The sequence below is a fragment of the Uranotaenia lowii genome, chromosome 2 (assembly GCF_029784155.1).
Source record: "Uranotaenia lowii strain MFRU-FL chromosome 2, ASM2978415v1, whole genome shotgun sequence".
NCBI lineage: Eukaryota > Metazoa > Arthropoda > Insecta > Diptera > Culicidae > Uranotaenia > Uranotaenia lowii.
In genome coordinates this window covers 172,495,301-172,512,900 of record NC_073692.1, presented here as the reverse complement: position 1 = coordinate 172,512,900, position 17,600 = coordinate 172,495,301, and the positions used below count along the sequence as shown (strand labels likewise).

Sequence of the window (17,600 nt, the reverse complement as noted above, 5' to 3'; positions counted from 1 at the left end):
CAATAATGTAACCTTCATATTATAGCTATTTTCTATGGTTAAATAACCGTTTTCCTTAAGGTGGCCATTATGCCCCCATTTCCCCTATACTTTCTTAAAGGTTTGCAGAGCCTATCAGCCACATCTTAAAACTGAAAACCGACCCAATCTAGCGGACAAAATTTGCCGTCTGTTTGAAACCAAATATCGTACACCGGAAAAGGAAAGTTGGATTGTCTTTCCGTTTTTCACGCAAGTATTTCCAACCCTCTCCCTTCAGCTCATTTCCCCGAAACATAAGCCTATGACAGTTTTTTTTGCCGCAGTTACCGAAGGCAGCTGAAGCCTTACTAGCACTACTCATGTATATAAATATAATAACATTAGTTTGCGGTGGGTGGGTTAGCTGATGGAATGGAAGGCAAAAAACGCAAGAGAAAAAACTGCTTGAACCGTCAAAGGACCTGGCCCTTGTAAAGTTTTGTGCCCAACACTGGAACAAGTCAACCTAATCGCCCCTGCAGGACAACCATAGTTTTTTTTTGCGGCTTGTACCGGAAACAAGACCGGACACCATCATCTTGGTCCGTTTCAATCGATTTTTTCTTACTTACGTTCAAAGAAGGTATAGGCACACGTTTTATGCAAAATTGGGTCCTGCTATGAATTTGTGAAATTAAGAAATACTGTAGGTATTTCGAAAGTTTAGAAAATATTTCGATTCAAAATGTTTGAAAAAGGGTCATACTTAGGTTTCATTGATGCTCTATAAGAAGCGAAGATGAAGAAGCTATGAAAAATGAACTGGTTGAAAAATTTTTAGTAGCAGTAGAGGCAAAAAATTAAGGCATGCTTTCCGCCAGTGAGTGCACACTGGGGTAAAACATGAAAACATGATTTAGACCTATAATTTCTTGGAGACAATTGACCAACATCACAATTGCTATAAAATTGGCTTATTGAAATTGCTTTTTCAATATCCATTTTATAGCTACATTGACTGAGAAAATTTATTAGCTTGTACCAAGACCGTGCGAACGGGGGGGGGGGGAGGGGGTTTAGGGGTTTAACCCCCCCCCCATGAGGATTTTTTTTTAAGTAAAATTTTCATCGAAGTAACGAAAAATTACTTGATTTTAAAATGTATTTGAAAATAAGTGTTAACAAGCAAGTCAGAATTTTTTCTCGCCTACTACATTTTATTACGTGTTTTTTGTTTTTCTGAATGCTCAACACAACACATAATTTACACAAGGCCACTAACTTTACATTTTTCTGAGGTGCAATGAATTTATTGTGCAATATTTCTATCAGCTTTTGTTATTAAAATGACTTTTTTTTAAGTCAAAAGGATTTGAGAAATTTCTGCATTGTTTATACAAAAACTCAAATCAAAAATATATCATTCAAAAATAAAAGTTTTAAATGAATTATCAACTTTTCTCAAGAATTCAAGTAATTTCGAGTTCCGCGAAAAAAGTTAGAGAAGTTTTATTTTTTTTTTCCTTTTTTTCATTTATCAAATTTTAAGATGTTTTAAACTAAACTGATATTTTTAAGATATTTTTAAGCAAACATGTAATATTTTTGCAGGTTTTAACAAATGTGTTAAATGAATCAAGTTTTTTTTGCACTTCCTTACTGTTATGTCAAAAGTACTTGTCATGATATTTTTCCATTTTTTATTTGTTGAATTTTACATTTTTAAGATCGTGCATCATTTTCATCATAATAATATCCCTTGATTGGATGAAGATGGCTGGATAAACAAAATCAGAATCAGATTTTTTCGTATATGTAGGTTTGGTAGTTATTAATATTTGATTTTACTTCAAACTGATACATTTTGAAACTCCTTATCACCAAAACTCAAAGTGTTCAACCAAATTTGATAAAAGATTAGATTTTAGAACGCTAAAATCTACCAAATCAATCATTTAAAAAATTAGAACCAAAATGCTGCTGACTTGAGTCATCAATCAAATTATGTAATTCTTATGGTTATGCTGTATAAAATTTTGAAGTTCAAACAATATACAACTCAAAGTGTCCAATTGTGATCTTTATAGTGTGAAGCAAGGTTGCCGAAATCACAGAAAAATCTTTAGTTTCACAGAATTTTGAGCAAACCTTCATCACAGAATCTGTGTCAAAGAACACAGAATTTTGAAAAATTCACAGATTTCACAGAATTTTTGAATTTCTAATGGATTTCCAGAATTAAAATTTTTTAGCCAAAATAAAATTTAGATTTTTTTACCTTGAATTAAAAAAATTTGATCAGATATGCAATTTTATTTGATTTTGCCAAACTTTAATATAAAAAAGACCTAATTTATCATGAATTTTCTAAGAAATAAAAAGAAAAAGCATCACAGAAAACCATCAAAGAATTTTTGGGTAAAATCACAGAAACTCTGATTTTTTTTTCTTAAAAACACAGAAATTTTTTCGGCAACCTTGGTGTAGAGGTCAATAAAAATGAGCCAAAATGAAGTTTTTATACTAATTTGAGCTTAACTTTTACTATCAGACTGCACCGTGTAGGTTTCCCAACAGTAGGCCTATCTAAACCATTTGGACTAGAGATGGTAGATGGGCTCAAATTAGTATAAAAAATTCGTTTTTTACTCATTTTTATTGCCCTTTACACCATGAAGATTACAATTGTCCACTTTGAGTTGCTGATTAGTTGTATCAAAGATGATATTTTATTTAGAAAATTCACTCGCAAAAAGTAATGTTATCGAAAAAATTAAAATGGATAATATTTTGAGAAAAATTGTCAAAACTTTGTGTTGAAACTGACGGTTTCCTTCGGCGTCTGGATCAGCAGCAGAGTTCTGCTGCCACGAGCAGAACCAAAACATTGTTTGTTTTAGTTCCTCTTGCTATGTTAAATTTGCAATGAGAACAATAGATCAATGATTGCTGATGACAGGTGATGATGATAAACGCGGTACAAATGTTTACATCATCACACGGTCAGGCGAGAATACTCAAATTGGGTTTGTGGTAACACAACAGGATTGCCAGATATTCTGGGTAAGAGTATTAAATTAGGTACTCATTGAGAAATGAGTACTTTCCCGGTAAGGGAATATAAGAAGTGGAATGTGACAATAAGCTATCGCTAATTAATAAAATGACCTTACAGACAAAACTGGATAAAAATAACTCTATTCCACCAGTGAAATCTGCGTTTTTCAACACTTTGTAATGTTTATTGATACAGTAATAACTTCTTTGGCAAAGTTACTAGAATTGGTACACGCTAATAACTTTTCCCAGACAATATAGGTCTAAAATGAATATTGAAAAAGTTAATTTTTAAAAACTCACTGCTAGGTGGTTTAATCTATTTTGAAAAAAACTAATTTTATAGCCATTGGTTGATCATGTGTCTCGAAAAAACTATTGGTCTAAAGCGCATAGTTTCGCAAAGAACAGGGGGAAAGAGAGAAAAAGGGATAGTTAGCATCAAAATTAAATCGCTTACAAATAGTAAGTAGACCTGCCACCATGACCTGCCGAACACTGTTTTTTAAGTAATCAAAGCCAGTTGTTCGAAACCCAAACATTTGCCTCGTCAATCTCTTCAAGCTCTCAGTAAACAGCATTAAAACCATGAACTTTCACAAATCCTGCGTTTTCCTTAAAGAGAGCATTTTGTTTTTCTAGTCTAGATTCTATTTTAAACTCATAAGAAAGATACATATATTTCACCCATGAAGGCTAAAGATGTTCCAGATAATGCAAAATTCAAGTTTACCACGCTTGGCCTACTAATGTGTTGTGGTAGATGTAACTCTATCTCTATCTACCTCTTCATAGGAGTTGGCCCGTGCTGAACAAAATTTGGTATGTGATGATAATGCCTCTAAATAAGTTCTACCCCTTCATTTTCATCATCTTTCATTTCTTCTAACTTTCTATCCGTCTATAAATTTCATAGTCTTAAGTTGTTCTTTATAAAAAGAATATAACTTTTCACCGATAAGGCCGATGAAATTAGTCATTGGAAACGTTTTACTCAAAAACTCGATATAGATTACAGAGAAAGGCCGTGCGAACGGCCAGTTCAAGAAAGGAAATTACCGAACATGTCATGAAATTACTTCACCTCCGGCGGAATTTAGTTCTAAATCTCTCAATTTCTAAGAAGGACATTTCATTTTAAGACGTTTTCGAATTGATTCTAATTTTAATTTTAAATTTCAGTTTGTAATTCGATTGACCATCTGTATTGTGAAACTCAAAACATGACACAAAAATTGGGTTTAATTTAGAATGGGTTTTTATTGAGGAGTGTAAACAACGAAATTCAGAATTATGAACTATCCATTTTGACTTCAGAATTCATTCATCGAGCACTTATTTTGCATGTCAACAAATTGATGTGACCAGAGATGCCAATGGCCTGATTTTGCAGGATTTGTCATATTTTTTACGGTCCATCCTGATAATTTGATAAGCCTAGTTTTTTCCCAGATTTTTGGAAATAAGCCTGATTTTGCCTGATATTTGGTTTTCACATCATATTGGTACATATCCGTTCAAAACTCAAAAGAAATTCAGTGCTTGCTCGTCGTCACTCCAAACTTGAACTCAATAATGTTACACTCTATTTGATTCCAACCTTCAATCAATGTTTTATAACTAATTTTAGAAGATTTTGGCGTCCTGAACTCGAAGTTTTTGTCAATTTTTGTCTATCGCATCCAGTTTTACTGATAAAACGTAGACGTTAAAAGAAAAACAGATTTATGATAAATCAATCATTGATATTTTTTTATCAGTTTTTACATCTTTGTTGAAGACTGTAAAGCGTACTAACTTATAATTTGCAAAAATATCTAGAGTTCATTTTGGTTTGAAATATTACTGAAAATATAGCGGGGAAAAATAAAAAATAAATAAAAATTCTATCACCTCAAAGCAAAACTTGTGATTGATTTGTGTTTTAATGTCAGTAACTTAGGCAAATGTACTTTATATTAAAATTGTTTGACTAGAGGATTAATGACTGGAAAACTTCATTGCCGTATGCAAACATTCGTTCGCATTTCTATAGAAATCTAAATCATTATTTGGAGTTTAAAGAACTATTCATGCGTATATTTTGCTACAAAAACGTTTGAAATTTGTTTATAAAGTAACAAGTAAAACGAAATTTACCGGGTCAGCTAGTTTTAGATTTTTTAAACCAAAAACTAAATAATTTTGCAGGCTTCAACAAAGAGGTTTAATTAAATCAAACCTTTTTTCAAAACTTGCTTCAGTAATGTCATTAAAAATTGTTATGATTTCATTCCCATTTTTAAAACTTAAGAATTGAATTTTTTTTTAGATTATTCATCATCATCATGATCAAAATAATTTCCTCCTTAATTAAATAAAGTATATTGAACAAATGCAGAATCAGTTTTTTTTTTGTTTCATGTTGATTTGTTAGTTCATCAGTTATCAATGATCGATTTCATTCAACACAGATTCATTTTTAAACTTATTAATCCTATATGCATCACCTTAACTAGAAGCGTTAGACAAAATCTAGATTTGAGTTCAGGAAATTTCCGGAATAATTCAAAATCTACCAAACGAAGGAAGGCAAGAAAATGCTGTTTTCTTTTGTTATTAATGAAATTTTTATTTTCGAAATGTAAGAAATTTTTATTGAAAATAAAAAATCTTCTAAAAACTAATTTGTTTGATTTTTATATTTTGGATGAACTTTTAAATAAATTCACTGAAATTTAAAATCTATTTTTATGAAATTTTCAAATAAATTGCCCGCACATCTTAGCAAACTACATGATTTTATAGAAATTTTATTATAAGTTTGTCTTTGCTTTTTAATTCTGAATTTTTGTTCTCTGAAATCAAAATCTTCTTTGAATAGTGAAAAACACAATTTCTACCTTTTGTCCTTGTCAGGACCCATTTTTCTATTGGCAGCGAAAAAATATTCAGAGCTTGAAGTTTTAAACTGTATGATATTCATTGAAAGTTTATAAACGTTCAAATTTTACATATTTTAAATCATCTTTCATGAATCGTTCATGATTTTTAAGTTATTTTATGAAAGTTTTCAAAAATGTTTAGGGGAAAGTCTGGTAAGATTGCTTTTCTATCGCAGTTTTAGTGCAGATAGGCAGTTTGGGTTGTTTGCTACCGCATTAATTATCGAAATTAGTAAATTTTCTTCATCAAAACTGGTTTTTATAGCAATCTAAAACATGCTTGCAAACTATTCTTTCCAGAAATGGTCGTGTTAAACAGACACTGTGTAGATAAGATACATTTTTCCGGAAAAAAAATTGCTGTGAAAGTAAATATTTTTGTGAGAAAAGTATTTAAGAATGAAAGCAACTGGTCGAAGTCTAGAAACAAAACAGGGGGATTTTTGCAATTCCGCATTTTATAAACGCTGTTTTTAGCAAGGAATCTAATTTTTACAGTTTTTATGGCCTGTATGAGATGCTGAGTACTTATCGACCGACAATTGCTCTTGTCAAGGTCTTTAGAAGACATATGAAGGATCAAGATCAAACCGATGGAAAATTTGAAATACCTGGAAGACCTTATGTGTCCGTTTTACCCGCTTTAGCAACTTTTTTTCTTCAACGTTTGTTGCTCAAGCCCTTCGACCTAAACTTGCTGATTTTCCTCCAGATGGCTAAAGAGAAGCCCAATAAACAATTTTCGAAAATGTTGCGAGTTATGAACTACTTTCTGAGGAGAGAAAATAACATCAAATAGCGAGTGCTCGAAGTTTTTGTTTGTTTTCTTTACTATTATAAGACCTTTTTTCAATCAGGGTGTCGACTCATATCTGGTTATAAAATTCCCTGATTTTCCCTGATTTTCCAGTCGTTTTTCCAGAAAATTCCAGGTTTGAAAAACAACCTGAGGAAGCAACTTAAAGTTATAAAAAATATATTTCCCCCGAAAATAAACGCACAGAAAACTTTGAGTCGAGAATGCTAATTTATTACGATAATATTAATGGAAGTATTATTTGTGATGCTAAACATTTTAAGATAAGTCATCGAGTTTGGATCCATTTGTAGAAATTCTTATGATTTCAGCATAACAATTTTTTCTTGCAAGGTATCAGCCTTCTTCTGTGTTCTGAATTCTGGACACTTGGCATTTGCTAGCACTCGACTCCAAAAATGATCCAGCCTTTCTTTGCTACGGTCATAATTATCAAATTTATCGCCTCTGGCAATCACTCCAGAATACTGCCGTACTGCTAAATCTGCCGAGGATCCACTAACGCGTCCAGTATCTGTCAATATAGTCAAAGTCTTCTCAAATCGTTTTTTGGCCAATTTGGTATCGCTGCTGATAACTACAGGATCAAGGCAAGAGGCGGCCTTGGTCAGAGGATAAATTAATGGCGATCGCTTCATTAACTTAAGTACAATTGCCATCAGCAATCCTTTGCATTCGATACGAAATTTCAGAACTTACTTTTCTCTGAGCTTAAGATATTTTTTACTAGCATTCTTAGCGTCATATCCGAGAACAATGTCTTTCGATGGTAGCTGATTTTTTATTTCATTCACTGCATACACTGTAACCTAAATTAAACAAATTCAAGGTTAAATCTTATAGGCAAAATCTAATATTATGACAAGTTCCCTAACTGCGTAAAATCGTTTTGAATGTTTAGGTAAGGCCAAACTTGTTTTAATGTCAAACATGTTGAAAATCAGATGTTTTGGAAGGAAAAAAAAACAATCTCACCTCGGAATACGGTATTACAGAAAAAATAAAAATATATGTTAAACGAACCTGGTTAATATTCTTCAGCTGCTCAACCTTCATCTTTCCATTATCCCTCGAACCATTTGACTCAACGAATTGTACAGAAAAGGTACTATCGGGCCGTCCGACTGAAATTCTTGTAAGAAAGGTTCCACTTCGCCCCCAACGGATACGAAGAAAGCCAATTTGACCAGAAGAAGCGGCTCTATCTTGTCATTTTGAACACCTTCAACACACTTTTTCATGTGTAGAGTGATTACTAATGCTCACGTTCTCAAACCAACGGTGAGCGCAAAACTTTAACGGAAACACTGTACTTTTAGAATACTGTGTATATAGTGCGCGGCGTGTAGGTACATCTTTCATCAGGTTGTAGCTTCCTCTCAGATATGTGAGAATATCTCAGCCAGTAGCGCGAATATCATCTTTGATGCGCCATGTAAAATATGTAATCCGCAACTTCCGCAACAAACGATTTTTCGTATTCTTATTTAGAGATTCATCAAAGCCAACGACGATATTGTTTATGTTCTGCAGGGTATCGTCGAGTTCCGTTCTAAAATAAGGAACAATTCCAAAAAGCAGCGTATAGCTGATTTTGTCCCGACCAAGTTGAATCTTGCCGCAATTTGGCTATCAGTGAACATCATCTTGAATACGACAGTGTCTTTTTCTGCGGCGCGCAGCAATTTATGACTTACGACTGCTTTTGTAGTATCGGTTTTCAGCATAAATTTATCGATAGTCCTCGAGGAAGAAGAAACATTGCTGGTAGAAGGAAGCGAATAAAGATGAACGGCAGATGGCGATTTCTCAGCAATGTGAGGAATTTCCGTATTATTTCCAACGCTATTAGAAGCACCGGGCTCCAGTTCCTGGTTCTGCGGTTTTTGTGTAAGGTATTTCATCATACTGCCGGATACAGTTGGCAAAAATCAAAGGGTTAACGATACATGAGCAACGTACAGTGAAGTAAATTTTTAAGCAGATAATAAACTAGCAGAAAATAAAATTTCTTCAAATAAAATCAGGATCATTATTTTTTCCCTGATTGGTAGAAAAATTCCCTGATATTCCCTGATTTTCCCTGATGCAAATTGAATTCCCTGATTTTCCCTGATTTTCCAGGTTTTTCCAGGTAGTCGACACCCTGTCAATATTTATAACAAAACATAGTTTTGAATATTTTTGTTGTGCATTTTTTGTATTATTATCTAACTAAATTTGAATTTCGAAAATCCGTGGACGGGTTCTCGCACGGGTCTGTTACAGGATAAAAGGATAAATGTAAAATTCAGGTCACAGTAAATAAAATTATCCGGATAAAAATGCTTTGATCAACAAATAAAAAAAACCCGGAAGTTGCACCTGATTTGGCTCAATACCAATACTAGGTTAAATAAAACTAATCCGGAATAGGTTCAAAACTGAGTTAAGAACAACGATGCGCAAAATTTGGATCTCAATTTGTTACCTTTACATAACGATTTGTTACCTTATAATGCATAGTTAAATAAACACTTCTCATTTGAGGGTTCAAATCAATAGCAACCAAATTATCTTGGAAACCCGTATATTTTTGAATGAAATATTCACACAAAACATTTGAAGGATTGAAACAAAATGAAACATGGAGTTTTATCATTGACCTTTTATATTTCTATAGGTTTGAAAATTCTGTCATTTTTATTCAATTTTTAGTTCCATTATTCACAAACATCATCCTACACTAGTGTACACTTGGTTACCAACGGCTTTTTTCGAACTTGCGTTCTTCGAATTAAAATGATATTATTTAACTGCATCATTAATACCCATCTATACAAAACTCCCTTGATTTTTTTCATTTATGAAATATAAGTCTTTATGTGAAAATTTTATACCAAGCATAGCATTTAGTTTTCTGAGGATAAAATTTAAATTGGCATATAGTAAGGACAATATAGAAGAGTAAAGGGTTTCCCGATTTCAATTAGAAAAAAAAACTTGAATCGATCGATCGAAAACCGCATTTCCACACACACGTTTCCGGCGCAAAGTGACCCCGTGCTTCCGTCAAAGTTCATTAAGGGAAAAAAAATTTAAGGGAGAGAAGTTGATTGCGCTAAGGAAAGACGAACCCCCACGGTCCAGTCTTCCTGCTGGAGACTGCTGGTGCAGGAAAAATAGGAAAAATATCGAAAGGGTTATGTAATGCTTCGACGAAGAATCGATGACAAGGGCCGGGTTTAAATCGAAAATATTCGTTAGGAAAAGTGTCGTATACAAATTTTCAACTGAAGTGTTCTTCCGGGTGCTTCTCCCGGTTAAGACTGATGGCCAATAACAATTATAAGAAGCATCACATCATCATCATCATCAAGCATCGGGGCGCACTTCTGTGGGGACGACTGAATGTCTGGAACAGGTCCTGTTTGTCTAGCTTCTTTTTTTTCTGCTGGTTACTCTTGGTCGTGCTTTGTGGTCGCTTCTGCTTCTGGGTTTTCTGGTGTGTTATGTCAGAATGTTTCTCTCTACTCTCCACTTTTTCCTTAATACACGAGGCCAGTTTCACCGTGCCCGAGTATCGATTTTCCCCCACAGACACTCACACAACGCCGTCCCTACTACTTCAGTTACTGGGTGCTTTGAGTTGAAGGGGGGATGAAAGTCCTTCACAAATGAAAACTCTTTCGATTTCGAGTTGAGTTAAGGAGATGAGGAAATTTGCTTCGGTTGCCAAATTGTTTTTCTTCATTCCGAAAGCAATTGCGCTCATTGTTCATTGTTGATGAATGATTTATGTGGATGGTAGCAGGCGAGATCACTGAAAAATTTATGTAATCAGTTTGCGTTCGCGAAATTTTCAACCCCCAGCAGCAGTAGCAGCAGCATTGTTGAGGTTAGGGTGTGTGTGCGTGAGTTGAAGGGATGGTGAGAGAATGAGAGAGAAAATTTCGGGACCTAGTTGAGAGCAAGTTGACTTCAAGGATACTTGCTGTGTTGCTCTGGTGTTGAGTTGCCTTGGGACGTGATGAGTGTGGAAAATTGTGGAGAGAAAAACCTATCACTGAGTGTGGTGTTCCTCCTGTAACGGTAAAACCCATCGGAGGGTGGAAAAAAACAAGATGGCTGCTATCCAAGAACCAGAAGGACAACTTGTCCTCTGAAAGGATTCCCGATTGATCATTAGGAATCATTATGAGTCACTTTTTTTAAAATTTGGTCAATTATGTTCAGAAAAACGGTACTTACCCCAACTGGAGCCGGTTCGGCCAAGGCATTGACTGGTTTCGCTGTTCCAGAGAAATACCCTGAAGCCTTCCCATTTTCCCAATTTTTCGGGTGGGGCGTAATATTGTTCTGCTACTTTCTTATCGGCCATGGCTGTGCCCTTTCACTGCTGCTACTTCCTAGGCTGGCAGGTATTTGACTATATTCCTTATAGGTGGATTTCCGAAGAAACTAGGAGCTAGGCGTGCGGAGATTCAATCGGAACGAGACACTCGAATCCGGTACTGGACACGGATCTCGGTTCCAGACGATTCTTATTGTATATTACCGAACTCGCGAAATTTTTGAACGATTCTTCACTCCAGCGGTCAAAAAGCACCAACAAATTCAACAACCTTCACTTCCTCACCGAAGCCAACATTCGATACTGCAAGTAGAAACCAGAAAAAGCTTTTCTAAGAACATTTAGCTAGCACTTCTTGAGCTTGCACTGTCACTGTTCGGTTAGATTTTTCACACCGAGGTTTTCCCACAGTTTTCCTCAAAATTTTATGTAACAATCTGCCAGTAATGAAAATCCTTCACGACTGTATCCTCTCTAACTCCGTGCAGCGGCGCGTATTGGAATACACTCCATCGGAAAATCTCACTTGCTCACTTCCATGTCCAGAGCACTCAGCCCAATCACACAAACACTCACACACACACACACACACACACACACACACACACTCATTCACACTCATCCCACTCACTCCCACCTGATGGGATCAAATATTGGAGCCAATAGCACATGCTTTCCAGTGAATTTTCCTACTCGCATTTTCCAACCTTCTTCCATCGAGAAATGATTTGTAAGAAAAATTAACGCATCCACACACATTCATCCTTAACCGAGAGGGAGATTTTTCACTCTCCTTCACACATCGTTGTCATCTTCGAGTGTCGTAATCCTTCAACGACCTCCGCAGGACTGTAATCCGGAAACGGAAACCTAATTCCGTAATCTCGTAACCCCCTTCGCTAAAAAGCAGTGTCACCAAGTAATCTCACCTTTGAAAAAAAAACCCGTCACTCTATTTGGTCCCACCGCAATTCTGGCCCCGTAAACCGCCACAAAATAAAATCCTGACTTCAAGGACTCCTCACACTGGTTGCCACCAATCAACCCGAAAGCCAAAAAATCCAGTCCTTCCGCTCGCACCGTTCAAACTCTACTGAACTAGTAGAATAGTAACTCAACTCGTCTTGACTCGGCTGATGCAGTCGACTAACGACGAACGAACGAGCAAGCCGACCGAGCAAACTTCATCAACTAAAGATCGCTTATCGATTCGTCGTTGCTCTTTATAGCAACAGCAAGCAAATCGGTAGAGTATAGCAGAGTAGCAGCACCATATTGAGTGACGATTTTCTTGAAAGAGGGAGGGTGGGTGCCGGTTTCGGGAAGAAAGCGGTGGTGAAAGTGTGGGATTTCTACTCAGCAACAGAGTCATGCTGGCCGTGCGTCGCGTTGAGCGCATGGGGAGCGAGCGTTTCGAAATTTTGGAAGGAAAACTATCGCGCTCAGCACCTCCGTAAAAGCAATAGGAAGATTCTCACGATGGAAAGTCCTCGCCTCGCTCCGTTCAGTGGAACTCCATTTGGCTGGAGAGAGAGATTGTTAAGAGCAACTAGCTTCTGCTGGCTACTACTTACTACTGAATTCGATTAGTGGCGGAAAATGAGTAGATACGTGTGAGAGAAACTGGCTGGTTAAGGACAGTCGTGCCTCTACTGAGTGTCACAGTGGGGACAGTGGGTAGATTCGTCTATTTTTCTTTTGACTGTCGGTTATCAAAGGTTTATTTGCTGGTACATCTATATCGAATATAACTTCTATAAAAAATCTGGTATTCTTTAACCAAACATCACTACGTGTCAACTCTTAAACATATCTTAAGAATGTTTTGGTTGATTTTATTAGATTTTGTGAAAAGCAATTTAAAAATGATGTATCATTTCAATAAACCTTCACAGAAAAAAAAATCTGGGCTTTACATTTCATGTAAAATTCGTTTCATGTAAAATTCGATCAAATGTGTTGTATAACTCGCTTTATGATTTTACATTAAACTATGTGTAGCAGAATCGTTTCTCAAACAAACACCAGTAAGCAGCAAGTTCGACTCGACGCTCCAAGAAAGTAGTGTTTCAAATCTATAGCATGTTGATTTCAAGAATATACAGACCCCGTTCGTTTTTGGCAACATTCGATGTTGGAGGCTCATTTGACTGGAGCGATCATCGAAGACTAATAACATTTACTTTCCAATATTTACGGTTAAGATGTTTTTTTTTTGCATTAAATCTTTGATTATTTTATCTACCTGCTGAAATTTTTTGTTCACTTTTCCTTACAAAAACTGTTACAAACTAGCTTGTTACTTAATGAAACGAAGGGTTGAAGTTCAAATGAAACCAACTAATAGTTTCGAAAGTTAAAAGTAATTCTCCAACTTGCCTTTTTGCACTTCTTGAGTTTTGAAAAATTAAAAACTTAAACACGACAATAGAGCGTACCGCATTAAAAAACAACTGAGATAAAGGTATATTTGCGTAAACGCGTTATGACATAAAGAACAAATATCAATTTCTTGTTTTGTCAAACTCCCCCCTCCCCCTTCGAAAATTTCAAAAAAACCCGAAAGAAGTATTTAATACAAATTTCGAAAAAAAATCAAATATCCGAAAAATCACAAAAACAAAAAAAATAGGTGGAAGATGGGAGTTATTTCAACTTTTGTATTCTAAATTTCATTGACTTTTTTGATAAATAGTTAGACTTGGTTCATAGGTTTTGTGCAATGATATAGTATACAATTTTGTTGCAAACAAGCTTTCGTGCAATTAATTCTTATTTATTTGTTTTTCGCACTATTTTTTTTTATTCTCCCCCTCCTCGCGATGTTCCAACTCCGAGTGAGAGAAGAAGGATTTGAAATTTGTTCATGCCTAAAGGGTGATACGGTCAAAATTTGGTCAATATCAACTTGACGTATTTCTTTCAATTCTGCATTAAAAAAAAACCTGAACACCCCTCATTTTGAAGGTGTGTGTGTGTGAAGAATTTTGCTCCAATTTTGATTTTGGAATTCACTCTTCAGTTGTCAAAATGCCGTTCAAGGAAAAAGAGCAGCGTATCAAAATTTTACTCGCGCATCGCGGAAATATGAGCTACTCGAACGCAAAGCTGGCAAAATCGCTAAAAGTTGCCAAAGCAACCGTTACAAATGTAATTAAAGTGTTTGGGGAACGTTTTTCGACAGACAGGAAGTCTGGATCGAGGGGAAATCGAAAACCGGAAGCCGTTGAGACGACAAAGAGAGTTGCCGGTAGTTTCAAGCGAAACCCTAATCTCTCTCTCTGAGATGCCGCAAATAATCTGGGTGTATCGTCTACAACCGTGCATCGAGACAAAAAACGAGCCGGACTATCGACTTACAAGAAGGTAGTGACTCCAAATCGTGAAGATAAATACGACGGCCAAAGCGCGATCCCAGAGGATGTACACGACGATGCTGGCGAAGTTTGACTTCGTGGTAATGGACGACGAAACCTACGTCAAAACCGACTACAAGTAGCTTCCGGGATAGGAGTTTTATACGGCAAAAGGAAAAGGAAAGGTAGCAGATATTTTCAAGCACATGAAAATGTCAAAGTTCGCGAAAAAATATCTGGTTTGGCAAGCCATCTGTACCTGTGGCTTGAAAAGCAGCATTTTCATAGCTTCCGGGACTTTCAACCAAGAAATGTACGTGAAAGAGTGTTTGAATAAACGTCTGTTGCATTTTCTGAAGAAACACGGTTGTTCCGTACTATTTTGGCCGGATTTGGCATCTTGCCATTACGGTAAAATGGCCATCGAGTGGTACGCCGCCAACAACGTGCAGGTGGTTCCCAAGAACAAGAACCCTCCCAACACGCCAGAGCTCCGCTCAATTGAGAAATACTGGGCTATTGTTAAGCGGAAGCTAAAAATGACCAAAAAAACTGCTAAGGACGAGCAGCAGTTCAAGGCAAACTGGCTTTCTGCGGCGATGAAAGTGGACAAGGTGGCTGTACAAAATCTGATGGCAGGGGTTAAGCGTAAGGCCCGGCTATTCGGATTTGGAAAAGCGGAAGCCTAACTGAATATTTTTCCTGAATTTTATACTAATTAAACTTGAAAAAGAAATTTAATTTGATTTTTTAAATAAACGATTTCACCGATTTACACGCGTTTTCCCTTGACCAAATTTTGACCGTATCATCCTTCATATCGGTTATTATAAGTTGTATTGAGATGAAAATTTGCACAAGCTGGCTTTGATAGATGGGCAATTGATTTCAGGTATCAAATTTTGTGTCAGGGGTCGGCAAAAGTGGTCGTGCATACAACACACATACTGCTTTAGTGATATTGACGTTATGGTTCTCTGGATTGAAATGAAAATTTGCAAACGAGGGATTTTAAGGGCGGGCAATCGATTTCAAGTATAAAACTTTGTGTCAGGGGTCGGTCAGAGGGGTCGTCCATATTCACTGTTCTCGCGATATTGTTTACCGGATTGAGATGAAAATTTGCGCAGGGGGGTTTTAAAGGACGGGCTATTCTTTTTGACTATGCAATTTTGTGTCGAGAGTCGGCCGAAGGGATCCTCCTTATGAACTGTTCACTCCAGTGCTCAAAAAAGTCAAATTCATTTATCACAAAACAAACTGAATGAGCAAAAATTTCTTTCTTGCCCATCTATTTAGACAGACAGAGAAAAAATATCAGGTTTGCCTAGACCAACTTCATGATGATTGTGAATATTTATGTCTTGTTCCTTCATTCGCTCCACAGTCAGTCATTTCACAAAGTCGTGACATTATGAGAAATGTGAATGGATTTTAATTGTTAAGTTTTTAAAGTAAATTTTTAAGTAGATCAACAATTTGAAGAATTAGGAATAGAACACAAACACTAAAAAATTCTTCAAATTTCTTTACAACTTTCATAAAAAGCTATTAAACGTTTTAGAATGTCCTTGTCTTTCTACATGTTCTCAGACAATTTCTGAATTATCCCATCAGAAAAACATAATATAAACAACTCCATGCATTTCTCAGTTCAAAGTCTTTTTTATGCCTGGAACAACTTTTGTTCCAAAAAAAAATAAACAGCAAAACATTTTTTTTCCAGCCAATGCTTCTCACAACAGCTAGCTAACTGACTTCACTGATTTCAGCATTTTCATGACTGAGTTTTTCACAAGATCACGGTCACGAATTTGAAAATGAAATGACTTTTGATCGGCAATCAGTCAGAGATTGCTTTGGGGATGATCAGAGGAAATTAGGTTCGGAGAAAAATGTGTACTGTGATTGCAAAATTATTTCATATTCATGCTGGAATGTCAACAGTTTTGAACACTGGTTCACTCATTCCGCGATATTGTCGTTATTGTACATTGGATTGACATGAAAATAAAAGCAATTAATTTTAAAAGAAGGGGTAATTGGTTTCCGGTTCCAAGTTTTTCGCCAGGGGTTAAAACAAAAATGGTCGTCCATATCAATTGTTCACCGTTTTTGCGATATTGTCGTGATTATGCATCAGACTGTGATGAAATTTTACCTATGAGAGTTTTGAGAGAAGGGCTATTGATTTCATGTCTGCAATTTTGGATTGAGGGTTCCATATCAATTTTTCAATCGTTTCACGATTTTGTCGTGAGTATGCATCGGATTGACATGAAATTTTGCACATAGGAGTTTTGGTGACGAACAATTCATCTTGATTGTCCACTTTCGGGTCAAGGGTCGTCCATATTATGCGATCATTGTTTTAATGATAGTGTTGTTGTAATTCATTGGATTGAGTTTACAATTGAAGTTTTGAGGGAAGGGCAAGAAATGTTCGGTAACAAGTTCAGGATCAGGAATCATCCGTTTTAGTTTTTCGCTGTTTTTGCAATATTGTCATGAATATGCATCAAATTGAGATGTAATTTTTTTCACGAGATTTTTGAAGGCCAGGAAATTGATTTCAATTTTTGATCAAGGGCGGTAAAACAGAAATTGTTCATAATTTCGGGTCACAGGTAGGCCAAAAGTATTGTCCATATTGATTGTTTTTCGATATTGATGTTTCATAATTAGAAAAAAAAAAGAAGGAGTTGCTAGGAACGGAAGCTTGGTTCTACCTAATCAAATTTTGGGTCAATAGAGGGTCGATTTTCTTGAAACTTGGCAACTGGTCCCTCTTTCTGGAAGGGGAGAGGGGTCTCCAAAGCAAGAAAGAAATGTTTGCATAACTTAAGAATTATTCAAGCTAATAGTACCAAATTCGGCATGGGAGGTGTTTTGGCTTCGACGAATATTTCTATGAATGTTTGGTACTCCTTCTTCTTTCTAAAGGGTTAAAAGGAAAGGTGGAGGAGGGCTCTCTTACAATTTTTAACATAACTCGAGAATTAGTCAAGCAAATGGAACCAGATTTAACATACGAGAAATATTTCAATGATTATTTGAGACCCCTCCTATATTCCAGTGGAGAGATTGAAAGAGGAAGGGAGGATTCCATACAATTTTCATTGCAAAATTCGATAATTATTCCAGCCAATTGG

At 35.9% G+C, this 17,600-nt stretch overlaps 1 protein-coding gene across 5 annotated transcripts in view; it reads right to left on the bottom strand.

Annotated features, from left to right (window-relative positions):
• Positions 1 to 17,600, bottom strand: part of LOC129743646 (sodium/potassium-transporting ATPase subunit beta-2) — a 113,763-nt gene that overhangs the window by 73,730 nt on the left and 22,433 nt on the right. For 3 of the 5 annotated variants that reach the window (XM_055735726.1, XM_055735727.1, XM_055735728.1), the window contains exon 2: positions 10,990 to 11,395. In XM_055735726.1, the coding sequence (XP_055591701.1) occupies positions 10,990 to 11,119 (130 nt within the window). In that variant the 5' untranslated portion in view covers positions 11,120 to 11,395. Of the gene's footprint in view, positions 1 to 10,989; positions 11,591 to 12,021; positions 12,246 to 17,600 lie in introns of those variants that run through there. The other 2 variants (XM_055735729.1, XM_055735725.1) reach the window with 2 other exon arrangements.